We start from the raw sequence: 16,283 nt of genomic DNA, 5'->3' as shown, positions 1-16,283 counted from the left end.
AATTCATAATTCATTTAAAACTTATAATCTTAAAAATGTGTAATTTTAATAGTGTTCATTGTTAATTTATGTTTGTTCATAATGCATTAACTAATGTTAATTAACTTAATACTAACATTTTTTAAAATGCATTATTTTATCATTTATTTTATTTTCAAATTCATTTATACATTAATTAAATTTAATAATTGTATTTAAATTGTCAATGTAAATTCATAATTCATTTAAAACTTATAATCTTAAAATTGTTCATTGTTAATTTATGTTTGTTCATAATGCATTAACTAATGTTAATTAACTTGAAGCTAAAATTTAAAAAAATGCATTAGTATATTTAGAAATTAACATAAACCAAGATTAATAAATGCTGTAAGTCTTTTTAATATAAAATCAATATTAATAAATGATTAATAAAATGTATTAATATTAATAAAATTATTATTAATAAATATTAATAAATCATTTATAAATGCTGAGTCCGACGCATTAACAAATGTTAACACAATTATTTGTCCACCATAATTATTCAATAATTGTCCTGTGGTGACTTTTTTTAAGTACAAATGTGTAATCTCTCAATTAATATGAGGTCAACTTGCCTGCAATTATACAAAAATTAGAGAGAAAAAAATCAAAACCATCAACTACCCATTAAACATGACAAAATATATCAAATAATTACAAAAATGCAGCTTCAAAATCTCAGACTAGTAGTGAAAATGCTTACATTTAGCATTTTTCTAATTTAATACCCATTTCCCTTATTTATTCATCCAGATTTTCACATGATCTCAGATTTTGTGGTTCTCTTCTGTATGTCAGACAAGTCAGTTTCTAAGTTAAGGGAGTTTACAGACACCGATTTTTCGGTTTCAAGATGATCCAAAACTGCAGCATGCCACACTCACTCGCACTATGATGCCCATGCGTTTGCTCTCGTAGGTGAAGGGGAAAATCTGCAGGATGGTGAAGTTGAGAATTTGTCCACTAGGTGTCCTCAGCTGCATAGAAGACTGATCTCTGCCGACCAGCGTCAGTCCCACACTCTCCGTCCACTGAACCAGAGACACCTAGTGCATGAGAGACACAGATAACATTAATAGATTAAACATTTATACATTTACAAACTGCTGAGTTCCATAAACAATGTGTCATAAACAAACAGGAAGTCGGGCTTCTCGTCTACACTGTAAGCAAATTACTTAAACGTGCCACAAACTCAAAATCAAACACAGAACCATTTCGTTTAACATCTCGACTCGTTTCCTGGACGTGTGGCGCAGAAAATGCAAGTATGCAATGAGCCACCAATTATGAACATGTTCTCTTCAGGGAACGTAAAGATAAAGGCAAACCAGATGCCATCCATTAGTGTGATGCTGAAGGGGGGTATTTCTGGGAGGCAGAAGTTATTGCCCAATAACTTCCAGACCAAGGGTTACAGAGAGATCAAAAAACCTGATTTCTTATGCCCTCCCTGACTAGCTGCTAATAACATATCTCACAGTATCCAGATGGGCGGACTGCTGCCGAAAAACTGGCCAAACAAATGAGGCTTATCCAAGCTATTTTGAGAAGAACTGTGTGTTTTCAGATCTATTCATGTAAAAAGAAACAATGAATAATAATAATTTCAATTTCTGAATTAAAAAAAAATTCCATAAAAATATATATTTTTTAAATATTCATATTTTAAAAACATTGTTTGTTTTTTTATTCTATAAATGAACATTTTTAATTTCGGAATAAAATAAAAAATAAAAAATTTCAGAAAAAAATATTTAGTCTGAATTTTCTCTTCAAAAATTATGTTTAATTTGAATTTTTTTTTTTCTATATGAACGTTTTCAATTTCTGAATAAAAAAATAAAAGAAAAATATTTAAGTCTTATTTTTTTTCTTCAAAAAAATATTAAAATTATATTTTAAAAACTTTAATTCACCAAATAAAAGACAGTGTGGTAGAGCCAACAAAGCAGGAATGTTATTGGCACATAAAAAGAAACCCATGAAACAGGAAATGACATCACAGAGAGAATAGTAGCCCCTTAAGACTGTCAAGTTCCTTTAAAAAAAAAAGTTCAGATTATTTTATCTTTTTAATCACAGGTTAGTTCAGACTGTCAAATAGTATTAATTGTTAGCAAAATAATGTTTAAATGTGGTTAGGATGTGTAAACAAATGTTTTCAAGAAAGAGTAATTTAATCAAATATTTTGCCTTCAAAAATATATGATAGAATATTAAAATAAATGTAAAAAAAGTGTATTTAAATAGATTTCCTTTAATATCAGGGGGGAAAGCACGGCTAAAGCAGCAACCATCGTCAGTAAAATAACACCAGATCGCTGTGTCGTGTCTTTCCGACAAACGTCAGGCCTTCTGCTTGAATTTTAGCCAGATACAGTCAGTGCGCTGGCATGCAGTGGTGAACACCAAACCAGTGATGATGCGCTGGGTGCCCACGTAACCACAGCATGGGTCGATTGATCACGGCATGCATCACTTGCTCCTGGCACAAAAGATTTGGTTTTGGTGGCCAGAAATAATCGAATATGAGACAGCACATCTGCAGAAGTGAATATGCCAAAGGCACGAATCATCATTTGTGAATCAACCAATCCCTGCCCAGTGTGTAGACACTGCCCCTGAAGTAGTTGACTAATAAAAGCTTCCTGTAAAGTTTGATATAAGGGTTCTCTCAGCATCATGAATAAGACTGCAGTACCTCGTCTGGACTGGAGGCCTGGTAAACCCTGCATGTGTCTTCATAGTGCTGTTCAGCTTCCGCTTGATCCGTCACACCGTTGGACTCGTACACCGGTGTGACGTTGTGCACCAGTGCGATGGCCTTCACCGCCTCGTGCACTCGACTGCTGATGGTCTTCCTCACTTTGGTGGCGGCCGGAGCACGAGAGGCCTGGAGGTCGTGAGGGGGCTGTGGACATCAGATTTAACACTTTGTTCAATCTAAAATGACAATAAAGTGGTGATCATAACCGATAATTCTAATTCATAATTCTGTCATTAAAGCTACACTGTGTAACTCTTTTAGTTTATTCTTAGCTAAAAACACTTATTTCCTTCAAAAATATACTGTATGTGCTCATTAATGTATATTTAGTTTGTTCAAGTAATAAAGTATTCTCGTGAGTCTATAATATGCCATTGAAAACACATATGGGTAAGGGGTTCTAGTGTCGGTCGCCATGTTGCCCCTCCATCTTGAAAGTACATTAGCCAAAGAGGGACATACCCGTTAATTCAAGCTTCGCCTTTCACGTTTACGTTTGAGTCAACAATCATGGACGAGGTCGAACTGGAAGTTAATCTTGGACTACATTGGCCACCGTAGGAGTTAAAACAAAATCGGAATTAAGAGGAACAGAAACTAATATTCACTGGATGGTCATACATCTTTTCACCACTAGATGGGGGTAAAAATCACACAGTGTAGCTTTAATAATTCTGCCAATAAAGAGGTAAGTTTTTTGCACAAAGCACTAGTTTCACTTCATGAAATTTATGCTAAACCACTGCAGTCACATGGATTACTTTAACGATGTCTTTACTACCTTTCTTGGGTTTGAAAGTGTCAGATGCGTAGTCGTCAATAGAGGGACAGAAATCTCTGATTTCATTAAAAAGATCCTCATTTCGGTTCCGAAAATGAACGAAAGTCTTGAGGGTGAGTAAATTATGACAGAATTTAACTATCCCTTTAAATGTAATGCTTGGTGACTGAAATCATTTTTAAAGGTGAATTAAATTATTTTGTAATTAAACTACCATTTAAACGTTTGGGGTCATTAGATTTAAAAAATAAAATAAAATAAAATAATACTTTTATTCTGCAAGGATGCACTAAAATTCATCAAGTGACAGCAAAGACTTTTATAATGTTACAAAAGTTTTCTATTTCAAATAAATGCTGTTCTTTTGAACTTCATCCTGGTAATAAATTAAAAAAAGTTATTTTAAATGGTAATAATATTTCACAATATCTTACTGTCGTTACTGTATTATACTTCTTTCAAAAACATTACAAAATCTAAAAACACTAAACTATTTTTATTAATACTTTTAGTTACAGAATGAAATTTAAGTAAATATTCTAAATATATACATTGGGGTCATTTCTTTCTTCTCTGAGCTTGTTGCAATGCATTCTAGGATTGCTTTCTCCACAAAAGAAATATGTGATGCTGAATTTTTCAAAATGAGACATCTCAAACAAATTTGTAAAGTTAGTTTAACTACATAGTTAAAAATGGTTTATAGTGTAAAGACAGTTATGTAGTGCACCTATAAAGAGGCATTCTCCTTATTTTGATTCTCTATGCCCAGATTTGAAGCAAAAAATTAGCACTTTGGCTTGACATAATGATAAAAATGTCCACGTCTCTGATTGCTAATAAACCGACCCTTGCTAATATCCTGAAAAAGGACTCATAAATGCTCCCAGATGTGTTACATATATGAACAATTACCTTTAGCACTGAGCTACTATTTATAGAGCGCACATTTCCGAGCGCTAATGACGGAGTTTGTAAGTTCGTATATAAGCTATTGAGAGGCCGGAGTACTTATGACCCCGGTTTCCTGCCGCAGTGACCTCTGGTGTCAAACGGACTAAACATATCAGTAAGAGGTAAAAGGGACTCATTTTACAAGGACTTTGCTCTGTTCTCCGGACAAAAGCTAAACAATAGTGCTTTGTGATCGGCTTTTCTAAACAGGCCAGTTATACAGGGACAGGCTTCATCCAAATCTGCATATTATAGGTGACCAAAATCACACATCACAAGTAATTCCATGTCATCAATCCGACACATTTACATTTATACATTTGCCAGATATTTTTATTCAACTAATATTTATGGTACACATATTATGAGATCATGCATTGAACCCATGTCCACGCACATTATAGTTATTATGTGCTCAAATATGGGATTAAATTCATTATTTTTCATTAGATCGACACTTTTATTCATTATTGAATAAAAAATTATCAAAATTAAAAACACTCTTTATCAAAATTGATTATTTTCTCTCCTTTTTTTAAAGCAGTTGATAGACACAACCAAAACATAACAAAAGTATGATAAATCTGACATTATTGCAAAAACTTCATGGATATGCTGAGATATAAACAGTACAGTAGATCCGAATATCTTGTACATTTGCACAAATTACTTGCATTTTGTTATTTGATGTATGAAAATCAGAGAATCCTGGGAATACCTGAGTGTAAGCGCTGAACACGTGACTCTGCACTTCATCCATGGAGTCCATCCCGTACGCCACAGTTCCAAGATGGAGTCGTCTGAACACCATCTCGTTCTGAGTGAGAGTCCCTGTGAAAAGCATTAACATTAGAGGAGGGCGATCCATCCTGCCTAAATAAACAGATCTGCTTATATAATTATAAGTATATTCATTTTAGCAGATGTTTTAGTAACATTCAATACTAAAATGTTTAAAAACGGTATTTGTTAATTGAAACAAAGCAGAAATAATATACATGGTAGAATGAAGCACTAAAATGACTGAAACTGAAAATGAAATAAATCATAAAATGAATGCTAAAAAGCATAAATAAATTAAAAAAGCACAAAATCACAAAAAAAATTTAAATGCATTTACTGGTAAAAACTTATCAAATAAAATGAGATAAGGTCACAACGGGGTAATTATAAAACTAAAACAAAAAACATAAATAAACAAAATGAACATTTACTGGAATAAAACTAACTTTACCAAAAATTTCAAGTAGTGCAAGTGTTGTGGAGCCGCTATGTAATTTTTTTTAGCAATCAAAAAGCATGCCTAATTAATTGAAATCATGTATTATGAACATTTAAGAAAACAATATATATATATGAAAACAATTCCACACTAATTCAACGACGCAGAAGTACAAATGAAGAGTTCAGATGAAAAAGCCTCTAAGTGCCATTTGAAATTTTCTTCTAAAATGATCATTTTTATCAAGCTTGTATATTTAAGTTCAGTGATTTCACTTAAATGGCAATGATGATTACCTATTAATTGTTATTTAAATGAAATTACTGAACTTAAATATACAAGTTTGATGAAAATCATCAGTAAAGAAGAAAATTTCAAACGCGTAGTCTATTACAGTAACCAGCCCAGGACTTTTACCAATACACCACAACTAATTTTAGCTGTAAAATATATACTATATACTTTACTTTTATACTTAATTGACAGACAAGTATGAAATTGTTCTTGAATTACAGCGTCTATGTTTACAACAACCAAACATACATTAAACATCGACATACACATTATACATTTAATACTACACTGATACAGCTACAACATTTTCGCAATACTCTTGATTTCTGAGTAAGTGTTTTGTTCAACGCTAAGATGCACAAAAGAGTGTTTCAGCCTCACTTTGTTGAATCTTGAACTCTGTAGCTCCGCTTTGATGATAGTAATTCAAACTCATTTTGCAGGATATGAGTATAAAGTACAGCATGTAGTACACTATTTCGAACATAACCGATAACAGAGACAAATCTGTGAAAGGAAACGTCAATCTCTAACAACCTTCCCTGATCGACATGCACTTCCCGTAGCCAAAAACATCAGACTACACAATATTAACACTAATGGCTTGTTAATGACAAAAAGCCTCAGGTTTGTTTCCCCGACACCTCTTGCGTCGGCCACTCTTTAACAGAGCCTCACGGTAGTATTTCAGTCAGGCGTCGCTGGTCTACCCCTTACATTACAATGACCCCTGACCCCCTTTATTCGCTGGCTCAGTCAAGCTACATCAGTGTCCGTGTGGGAAAGAGGCCATCATTTTACAGGCGGTCAAAAGCATAAATTTGAAGGGTAGAGCTCACTGACTCTGTGTGGCAAGTGTGTGAGGATGAGAGCCTTCAGGTCATCTCTGATTTGTGGCTGTAATAAGTGGCATGTCTGCGCTCTCAGCACACAGGTTTAAGCCCCATGGCAAGAGCCTCGGATACCTGTGAGCTACCGAGGGAAACACTTCAGCACTATCAACTCTCAAACACCAGCATAATGGTCTCATTTCTGCTTTGATTCATTCAGAAAAGCCCTTTGCATTAAGGAACATAAATTTAACTGTCAAACTCACAACTTCCTTTTTCCTTTTCTCCTGAGTCTCATAAAAATGTTCGTTCTTACAATTAACTTGCCCTTACACTTTAAAAAAAAAATCTTTTCATGATTAGTAATCACAAATTTTTTTTTCTTTTGTCAAATCAACTTAATTTATTTAGTTCAGATAACATATAATTTTGTGTTTCTGATGATTAAATCATTCTCCTTCATTTTATTAACTCACTTTTTCCATTTCAATGAACTTAGTTTTTTAAGGCAACCAGGTTACTAACTTTTTTTAATCCAGGTTACTAACTTTTTTTTTCAAATATTGTTAAGTTAAACCAACAATATTTTTTAACTAGGCAACCCAACCAATATCTCACGCTACATTATTTCCTACAATATATTCAGTTTTACTCTGACAGTATAGTTCAAAAGTTTATTATTATTACTTTTTTATAAAGAATAATGTTTTACTTTTTTTCCGCAGTCTCTTGTAAAAATGCAGTAAAAACTGTTTTATTGTGAAGAAATATTACAATATAAAATAAATGGTTTCGATTTGAATATTTTTAAAAATGTAAAACTGAATTTTTACCATCATTACTCCAGTCTTCAGTGTCACATGATCCTTCAGAAATCATTCTAATATGATGATTTGCTGCTAAAGAAACATTTATTATTATAAATGTTGTAAAGAGTTATTCGGCTTAATATTTTTGTGGAAACCTCGAAAAAAAAAGTCAGGATTCTTTGATGAATACAAAGTTCAAAAGGACAGCATATATTTGAAATAGAAATATTTTTTAACATTATAAATGTATTTACTCTCACTTTTGATCAATTTGATGCATCATTGCTGAATAAAAGCATTAATGTCTTCTCTTTTGTTTTACTTAGCGACCCCAAACTTGTGAACGGTAGTGTGCAAGGCAAAAGCATTAAAATGCATTTTTAATGTCAACTTTTGTCACTGTAAACAAAAAAAGCAGATTTTACATGCGCTTTTACAGTTCAATTAAAGTAATCATAAAATCAAAATGGACATTTTTTTGTTTTTTATGGATTATTTCAGTATTTATTACAAATTTTTTTATCTACGCACGCTCAACAATCTTTTTTAAAAATCATGTGCCGTTAAAATAACTTCCCTCCCTCTAACAGCAACATCAATTGTTGATCACCTGACACACACATGGGATCCACCAATAGAAAACCACAACAATCCAATCAACTCCCCATGGATTCAATCAAGCCACACCCTTTTTCTTCTTCAAGTAGTCGTTTCTCGCCACACATTTAAAAAAAAAAAAAAACAAAGAGTATCGCAACTTCTGTTTCATGTCCACTTTAAAGCTCTGTAATTACATATATGACATTCAAGCTTTGTAATATGTCTCAGGTCACTGCAAGGCTTTGGCAAGCAGGAAAAGAAATCATACCAGTTTTGTCTGTGAGCAGATAAGAGATCCGGCCCAGCTGCTCTGGTATGGTGCTTGCTCGAACCACAGTCCCGGGGATTTTAGAGTCCTTCTTAATCATCCAACTGAACACCATTTTGCCCATGTCTAAATTCACACGCAAACTGGAAATAAAGCAAAATTAGTAATTTACTAAATAAGCGGCTTTTGACAACTTTTAGAAGAGTGTGTCACCAATAGGAGAACTGTTGAAAGGCCAATGCATAGATATGATGCCAATATGTATTCAAATTTCTGGTTGATAACATTTATATATAATCAACAATAATCATCATATCAAGCATAAATGTCTAAATGCACTTACAAAACCTTCAAATTGTCCAAACTGGTGAGTCAAACTTAGATTTCACAGAGAGGGAGAATAAACGTTTACCTGATAGGGACGATGTTGGAGAAGAGCAGAAGGAAGCGGAAGATCTGGAGATACCAGCGACCAGCGAAGTGCTGCAGAGCCACCATGACCAGTGACACCACCACCAGAGCAACAAACAGGATCTTCGTCAGACAGTTCACTTCCAGGTCAAACAGGCCGATCTGCAACAGCACGTCACATACAGAATGAGTGTGACAACACTTATTTCTCGGTTTTAGACTTGTGTTAAGATTTAGTTGACTTTATGATCCTGCTAATCTTACCTTATGTCTAGGGTTGGAGGTGTTCATTACACTCCGCAGCTCTTTACCGGTGTAAATCACCACCCCAACCACTGTGCCTTGAATTAGAGGACAAAACATTTCTGAGGATTATCCAACAAGCTTTTCTCAGCTTTAAAGACGGAATGGTGCCATTTTGGTCATTATAAGATGGCTGAGAATCATTAAGCCACTTTGAGATTAGGGGTGTGCGATATTGACTATATAAAATTATTTCTTGATGTTTTCTGGTATTTTGTCGATAATGATAATTAGACTCCCAAGGCTTCATATTCTTCATTCATTGCGGTGGTTAGTTCACAGCACTGACAGTGAGTCAATCATTCAAATGATTCGTTCAAACAGCTGATTCATTCGATTTCCATCCACCTATTTTTATGCAAATTTTGGGTCATCGCACACACACACACACACACAAAAAGTCATTTATAATGTAGGAAAAAAATGTAATTAGCGCAACAAAAATGGAAGTGGTGATTTTGTTTTCTTCAACACATGGGATGGAAATTATGCTTTATTTGCAAATGTTTTATGCGATATTTCAATTTTACTCTTAAAGGGATACTCGCATTTTTTTGGCTAATTTTACAACTCCCCCAGGGTTAAACAGTCGAGTTTTACCGTTTTCGAATACATTCAGACGATTTTCTAATTTTTAGAAGAATATCAGTAAACAGACAGTTTCTGGTCTCATTGACTTCCATAGTATATATTTTTTTCCTACTATGGAAGTCAATGAGACCAGAAACTGTCTGCTTACTGATACTCTTTTAAACATCAGAAAATCGGCTGAATGGATTCGAAAACGGTAAAACTCGACTGTTTAACTCTGGGGGAGTGGTAAAATGAGCCTATTTCCAAAAAAAAGTGGAGTATCTCTTTAAGGTAAATTCATAACTTTGGATGGAAACATAATTATTAGATCATGCATTAAACTAATTTGACCATTTCTTTTAATACAATATATTTTGTTGATGAAATGTGTCTAAAATGCAATTCAAAATGTAAAATTATTTTATAGTGCGTTTTATGCAAAGTAAGGGTTTAATTTATACACTAATAAACGGTACATATCGCACACCCCTATTTGACATACTAGTACAAAATTTACAAATGATTTTCCGTCGGTTACCAGAAGCAATGACAGTGCTCGCCCAAAGAGTGTTTTCAATGCTCAGACTTTCATTGACTGGAGGGTCTCCGTCTTCCTGTCAGATGTAAAACACAAAAAAAGCTTGTCAAGCAATGTGGGTTTTGCCAGGTCTCAAAAAAATGCAACTCCTCCGACACCGCTATCCTCGAGAAATGACATGTACTCACTCTAGTGAAGGTACCGATGAAGTTATGGATGTCAATGTTCGGCTCTTCAGCATAAACAAATGACCTGATCTGCAGTAGATCCTGAGGGAACATGTAAAGAGGCTTAAAGAAATGGTTCATGACCACATTAAGTAGCATTCAAAATGAATTAAGTCAAATTTATTTGTAAAGCACTTTTCACAAAACACACCGTTTCAAAGGAGCTTTACAGAAAACCATGTAAATATTCGGTAACACTTTACTTCATGTCATGACACCTTCATAACCATGACATGACATTTGTCTTGAGTAGGGTTTATGCATGTTTATGACAACTGTGATTAAGTGACTTTCACTCAATAATGACATTTTGAAAGCAAATATGACATTGTTTGAGATGTCTTTGTTATTACACATTAACATAAACCAATACATCATAACCTGTCAGTGTTTTTGTCATGACAACTTGACATAAAATTAAGTTAAACTGTCATGTGGTTGGCTTTGACATTGGCTGTCATGAGGCCATTATAACTGTGTCATGAATATTTTTCGTGACCTCAACTACAGTGGTACTAATTGAATTTCTTATTAAAAAGTTATAATGGCTTCATGACAGCCATTCATGTTAACCAATAAAGCTAGGTGGTTTCTTAAGTTTTATAATTAATCTGCTATGTCATGTTTATGGCAGGTTTTGTTGTCTTAGTAATGTCAAGTTGTCATGACAAAGACACTGACAGGTTACGATGTATTGGTTTGTCAAGTTGTCATAAAGACATCTCAAACAATGTCATATTTGCATTAAAAATGACATAACTGAGCGAATGACACTTAATGACAGTTGTCACAAACATGCATAAACTTCCTTCATATTCATAATATATGTACTGATTATGAAGGTGTCATGTTAGTCTTATGCACACCCCTTCAAGTAAAGTGTTACCATGGAATATCTGAATATCTTCATGCTTTATAGTTGTATTTAGCAGATTGGAGCTGTGCAATATTATGAAGAGTTCAGATGCAAAAGCCTCTAAATGCCATTTGAAATTTTCTTCTTTAATGATGATTTTTATCAAACTTGTATATTTAAGTTCAGTAATTTCACTTAAATAACAATTAATAGGTAATTATCATTGCCATTTAAGTGAAATCACTGAACTTAAATATACAAGCTTGATAAAAATGATCATTCTAGAAGAAAATTTCAAATGGCACTTTAGAGGCTTTTGCATCTGAACTCTTCATATACATTTTGCGACGACACACACAAATGAGATGCTATATATTGCTTTACATGAGTATATTCTACAGTATGCAAGCGGATAAAAGTTGGACATGCTTATGTATCCAACATTATATAAAAAGCTGGGTGATAATATTACCATTTGCAAGAAAAAAAATAATTTAGTATAAGCTGTTTATACAATCAAATTGTATAATGAACTCATTCCAGGTAAAGGGCTAACTTACTTTTCCCTGCAAAAAAAGTGTAATTTTTAAATGAAACAACTTTGAGTGATTGACTCACAGCAGCAGTGGGGAGTCTCTGCGTACAGGCCACAGGGAGGCGTAGTTTCCAATCAGTCTCTCCATCCAACTGATCAGTCCTCAGAAAACAGGAGCCTTTAGGACAAAAATCAGTGTCTAAATATATACATCAAATCAGTTTTTGGTATAATATTCCTAATCATTGTTCATCGACACGTTTTAAAACAGAAGAATGCATTGTAATGTCGTACTGGTGAACTCCGAAGGTCATTGTGACGTAACATTTGTAACTCTGTTTTACGGAATAACTTATTTCATACACCTTTAATCAAACGTGTTTGCTGCCAAAACTAAACTGCTAGTCAGGCAAACCACTCCAGTAAGCCTAAAGCTAGGACATGCCACCCACCCCCACTCATTTAAAGACATGTCGCTCTGCCATTCAACCCTGGACTCTTAATAATTGCCTAATGGTGTCCATCTGCGGGGTAGATAACAATGCTTCCCTTCCCGTAAAAATAACACATCAACTACTACTGGCAACTTCCACCCCCTGAAACAAGGAAATCTCAGCCAGGCGGAATTCCAGCACAACCAGTGATCAAAAAAATGTTTATCTGGTCTATTTAGACCAATTAGTACTTACTACTTTTTCCAAATCCCTAAAAAAAACATGTCGACTGCAAACTTGTGTCATAAAAAATGTAGCAAGCAACCCTCTAGAATATGACTACGTCTCGGAAACATTGTCTTTTTTTCACTCCTGATGGCAATTAAAATTTGTTTGCCGTGTCTATTTCTTCAGTTTTCTGAGCTACTTTGCATGGCTTGATTTTCCTCATGGCTGCCTTGAAATTTGAAAGACAAAAAGAATGTCAATCAAGATAGCATCAGTCCAAACACAGGATCAACAGGGAGGTGATCAGATTTCTGTAATGACAACCAGGGATATTTCTCCTTTCAAACCCAAAACATCAATGTGAAACGAACTAAATAATAGAGACAACGTAACCAGATTTGAGACCAAGATAAATGTAGTACAGTAAATATCATACTCTCATGCTATTATATTTAATCAACCGCAAACTTATGAATGTCTGTCGGCAATAATGTCAAATTAAATTGATAATGGATTTAGTGGAATAAATTAACGAGACAAAATGATAAGTAATAATTATGGTGTCTATTTTACTAAAATATTGCATTATTATTTATTGTATTAAAATATTGCATTATAATTCATTTTTGATGAAAACATTCCAGGATTGTTCTCCATATAATGGACTTCAATGGGAACCAAACTGTTCAAGGTCCAAAAGACAGTTTCAGTGCAAACTACAAACTGTTCAAAGGTCTTTAAACGACTCCAGACGTTGAATAAGGGTCTTATCAAGGGATACGATCGCTCATTTAAAAAAAAAAAACGCTCAAATGCTCGCCTTGCTCTGTTCTGTGATGTGCGTTTGTGACTCTCCTGTTCGAACTCGTTTATCAAAATGAACAAATCTTTTTTCGTGTCATTTGGTTCATTCAACAAACGAAATGAACGAGTAGACTCTGGAAAAGGTTCGTTTATTTTAAAAAACGAGTTCGAAGCTTATAAAACTTACTTTTTTTATGAGCGATCGTTTCGCTTGATAAGACCCTTATTCATCGTCTGGAATCGTTTAAAGCCCTTTGAACAGTTTGCACTGAAACTGTCTTTTGGACAATGAACTCATTGGTTCCCATTGAAGTCCATTAAACGGAGAAAAATCCTGGAAGGTTTTCATCAAAAACCTAAATTTCTTTTTGACTGAAGAAAGAATGACATAGACATCTTGGATGACATGGGGGTGAGTAAATTTAAAAAGTTTTTTTAAAAGTGAACTACTCCTTTAATACCTAAACTTAACATCTGCCTTATTAACTATTAATAAGCAGTAATTAGGAGTTTATTGAGGCGCAAGTCGTTGTTAATAGTGAGAATTGGACTAACCAATGTAATATATAAAATGTTCTGTTCAGTTTGTTTGCGACTTTTTACAATTGTCTTTCGTTTAAAGAGTTTCTCTTTTTTTTTTTTCAAAAACTAAAAACAAAGATGAAATTAAATAAGCAAGTACATGCCACAAGAACAGAGACATCTGGTCACCCTAATCTAAAGCACTTAGTGTGTTAAAGAGAGTTTGAAAAATCGCAATGCATGCCATCTTTCTGGGCAATTTCAGCGTAGCTCATTAAATGTCCGAGGTTTAGGCTAATCCCTCCATCTACATGTAGTTGCCCTCACGGCCATGTCATTTCCCCTGTGCTTTTGTTTGGGAAGTTTGGATGAATGACCGACAGATGTTTACCATTTCTTTCAGAGGTCCTTAGGAAGATCATGTCAGCAGGAACACGCTGATTCTATAAAGAGTATGGAGGGAGAGATAGGGATTGGGGGGAGGAAGAGAAAGAGAAAAACAAGGTAAACGGTAAAAAATAAAGAGCCAAACTCAAGTATGTCGTCAGCAGAAGTCACCTTGGTTTAGTTGTAGAAGTTCTGTTTGGCTTTAATCTACTCAATTACCAGTACGGCCCGCAGCAAATCATTGGGTGGTGCCACTGTGGCAGCCCTGACCGCCGCTTCCACTCGGCGTGACCCCCGCTTCACTCCCAGCTCTGTTTGTAGTTATTAGAAGATGAATTCGCAACGCTATTAAACTCGGCAGATGTTTCAAAACATCGGACGTGACACCGGTATCTTAAACGCGGGCTACGCTTTTAATCAATTAGGCTTTTACTATATGTAACCCATAACCCACATGCAACCTCTAAATATTAAACCCAATTGGATTTTACGCAGATTAGGGTTAGAAGATCAAACATATTATAGCAAGGTTCTGGTGAAACACAACGCTTGCCAGAAACTGCCGACATATTTGATTTATCAAGTCGGAATAATTCAAGTACTTCAAAAAATCCAAAAAAAGTTATATACATTATATTGAAGAAAATATAGATTTTTTGTATTGTTAATGACAATCAAGCATTTGCCCATTTTCAGTGCCGTATGTTTAATTTATTTTTAAGTAATGTTTTAATGTACTTTAGTTGTAATCAGAATAGTATGGATTACAAAAAATAATGTAATCCATACAATGTAAAAAAATATTGCTGATTTAACTTTTAAATTTAAAATTAAAATTAAGCAACCTGGTTGCCTTAAAATTTTAAGTTCATTGAAATAGAAAAAAAAATGAGTTAATGCAATAAAGGAGATTGATTTAATCACCAGAAACTCAAAATGTTATGTTATCAGAACTACTTAAATTATTTAAGTTGATTTGACAAAAGAAAAAAATGTTGTGATTACAAATCATGAATTTTTTTTTTTTTTTTACAGAGTCATTAATGGGAATATGGTGGAAATAATGCAATAATGCATTTTCTTTTTGCAAGGCACATACTAAAATTATCAAATGTGTTTTTTCTTAGGTTAAGAATGTGATCTTTCATAAGATTTACACATTAACTATACTAATAAATGTTTATTTTTTTTTATTTTTTTAACAAAACCAGATTGAGTGCAGCATGTGTGAGTCGTCTTTCTGTGTAAAATCAACATTTTTTAAGAAAATTGGCCTGGTGGGTAATTGGAGACTGCGGACCTGTCTCAAATTTCATGTTCTCAGACTCTGTAGAGGGAAACCAGCTCCTTACAATAGGCTTCAGTCCACATGGAAAAAAGGCAACAGTTGAACAAAAGGCAACACTAAATACCAGAGTGGAATTAGGCAGGATTACTAATAACCAACCACTGGCCTCGGGTCACATGCTTCAGCCATTCAAAACGATTGACATCTCTTTTCAGCATCAAATACATCATAAAACTTTTTGATCCATTGGTTAGTATAATAAATAAATCAATATGTTCTAGGTTGGATCTTTAGATCTGTTACCAAATAGCTCCACTGTGTTTTACACTTAAAACTTCCTTTTGAAAAGCAGCACTGAAGAACTATTTTCATTTTACATATGCATATAAAGCTTGTTATGTCTTACCGCCCCACTCGGGGGTCGGATTGCCCTAATCTCAAGGGAAGGTAAACAGCCAAAGCATTGAGAGGTATGAGATGCCATTTGTCAAAAGATCTTGATTCCTAACAATGACTGAGCTGATTAGCAAACCAACCTTTTCAACAATGATAAGATCTCCAACCTGGATTCCACTACTTTTCACCTTCACAGTTCCTGTGGAGAGAGAGAACGAGAAAATCAGAC

General features: G+C 34.1%; 1 protein-coding gene across 1 annotated transcript in view; it reads right to left on the bottom strand.

Moving 5' to 3' along the window:
- atp9a (ATPase phospholipid transporting 9A) overlaps positions 1-16,283 on the bottom strand; it is a 52,371-nt gene that overhangs the window by 28,799 nt on the left and 7,289 nt on the right. Inside the window, exons 5-15 of the mRNA XM_039652659.2 lie at positions 16,195-16,253; positions 14,375-14,426; positions 12,079-12,173; positions 10,566-10,646; positions 10,378-10,453; positions 9,228-9,304; positions 8,965-9,125; positions 8,553-8,695; positions 5,248-5,360; positions 2,729-2,938; positions 909-1,070 (exon numbers count right to left, since the gene is read on the bottom strand). Coding sequence (XP_039508593.1) covers positions 909-1,070; positions 2,729-2,938; positions 5,248-5,360; positions 8,553-8,695; positions 8,965-9,125; positions 9,228-9,304; positions 10,378-10,453; positions 10,566-10,646; positions 12,079-12,173; positions 14,375-14,426; positions 16,195-16,253 — 1,229 coding nt within the window. The remainder of the gene's footprint in view (positions 1-908; positions 1,071-2,728; positions 2,939-5,247; positions 5,361-8,552; positions 8,696-8,964; positions 9,126-9,227; positions 9,305-10,377; positions 10,454-10,565; positions 10,647-12,078; positions 12,174-14,374; positions 14,427-16,194; positions 16,254-16,283) is intronic.

Source organism: Pimephales promelas, chromosome 20 (genome assembly GCF_988280905.1).
Source record: "Pimephales promelas chromosome 20, fPimPro1.hap1.1, whole genome shotgun sequence".
Taxonomy (NCBI): domain Eukaryota; kingdom Metazoa; phylum Chordata; class Actinopteri; order Cypriniformes; family Leuciscidae; genus Pimephales; species Pimephales promelas.
This window is presented reverse-complemented; position numbering and strand designations above follow the sequence as displayed.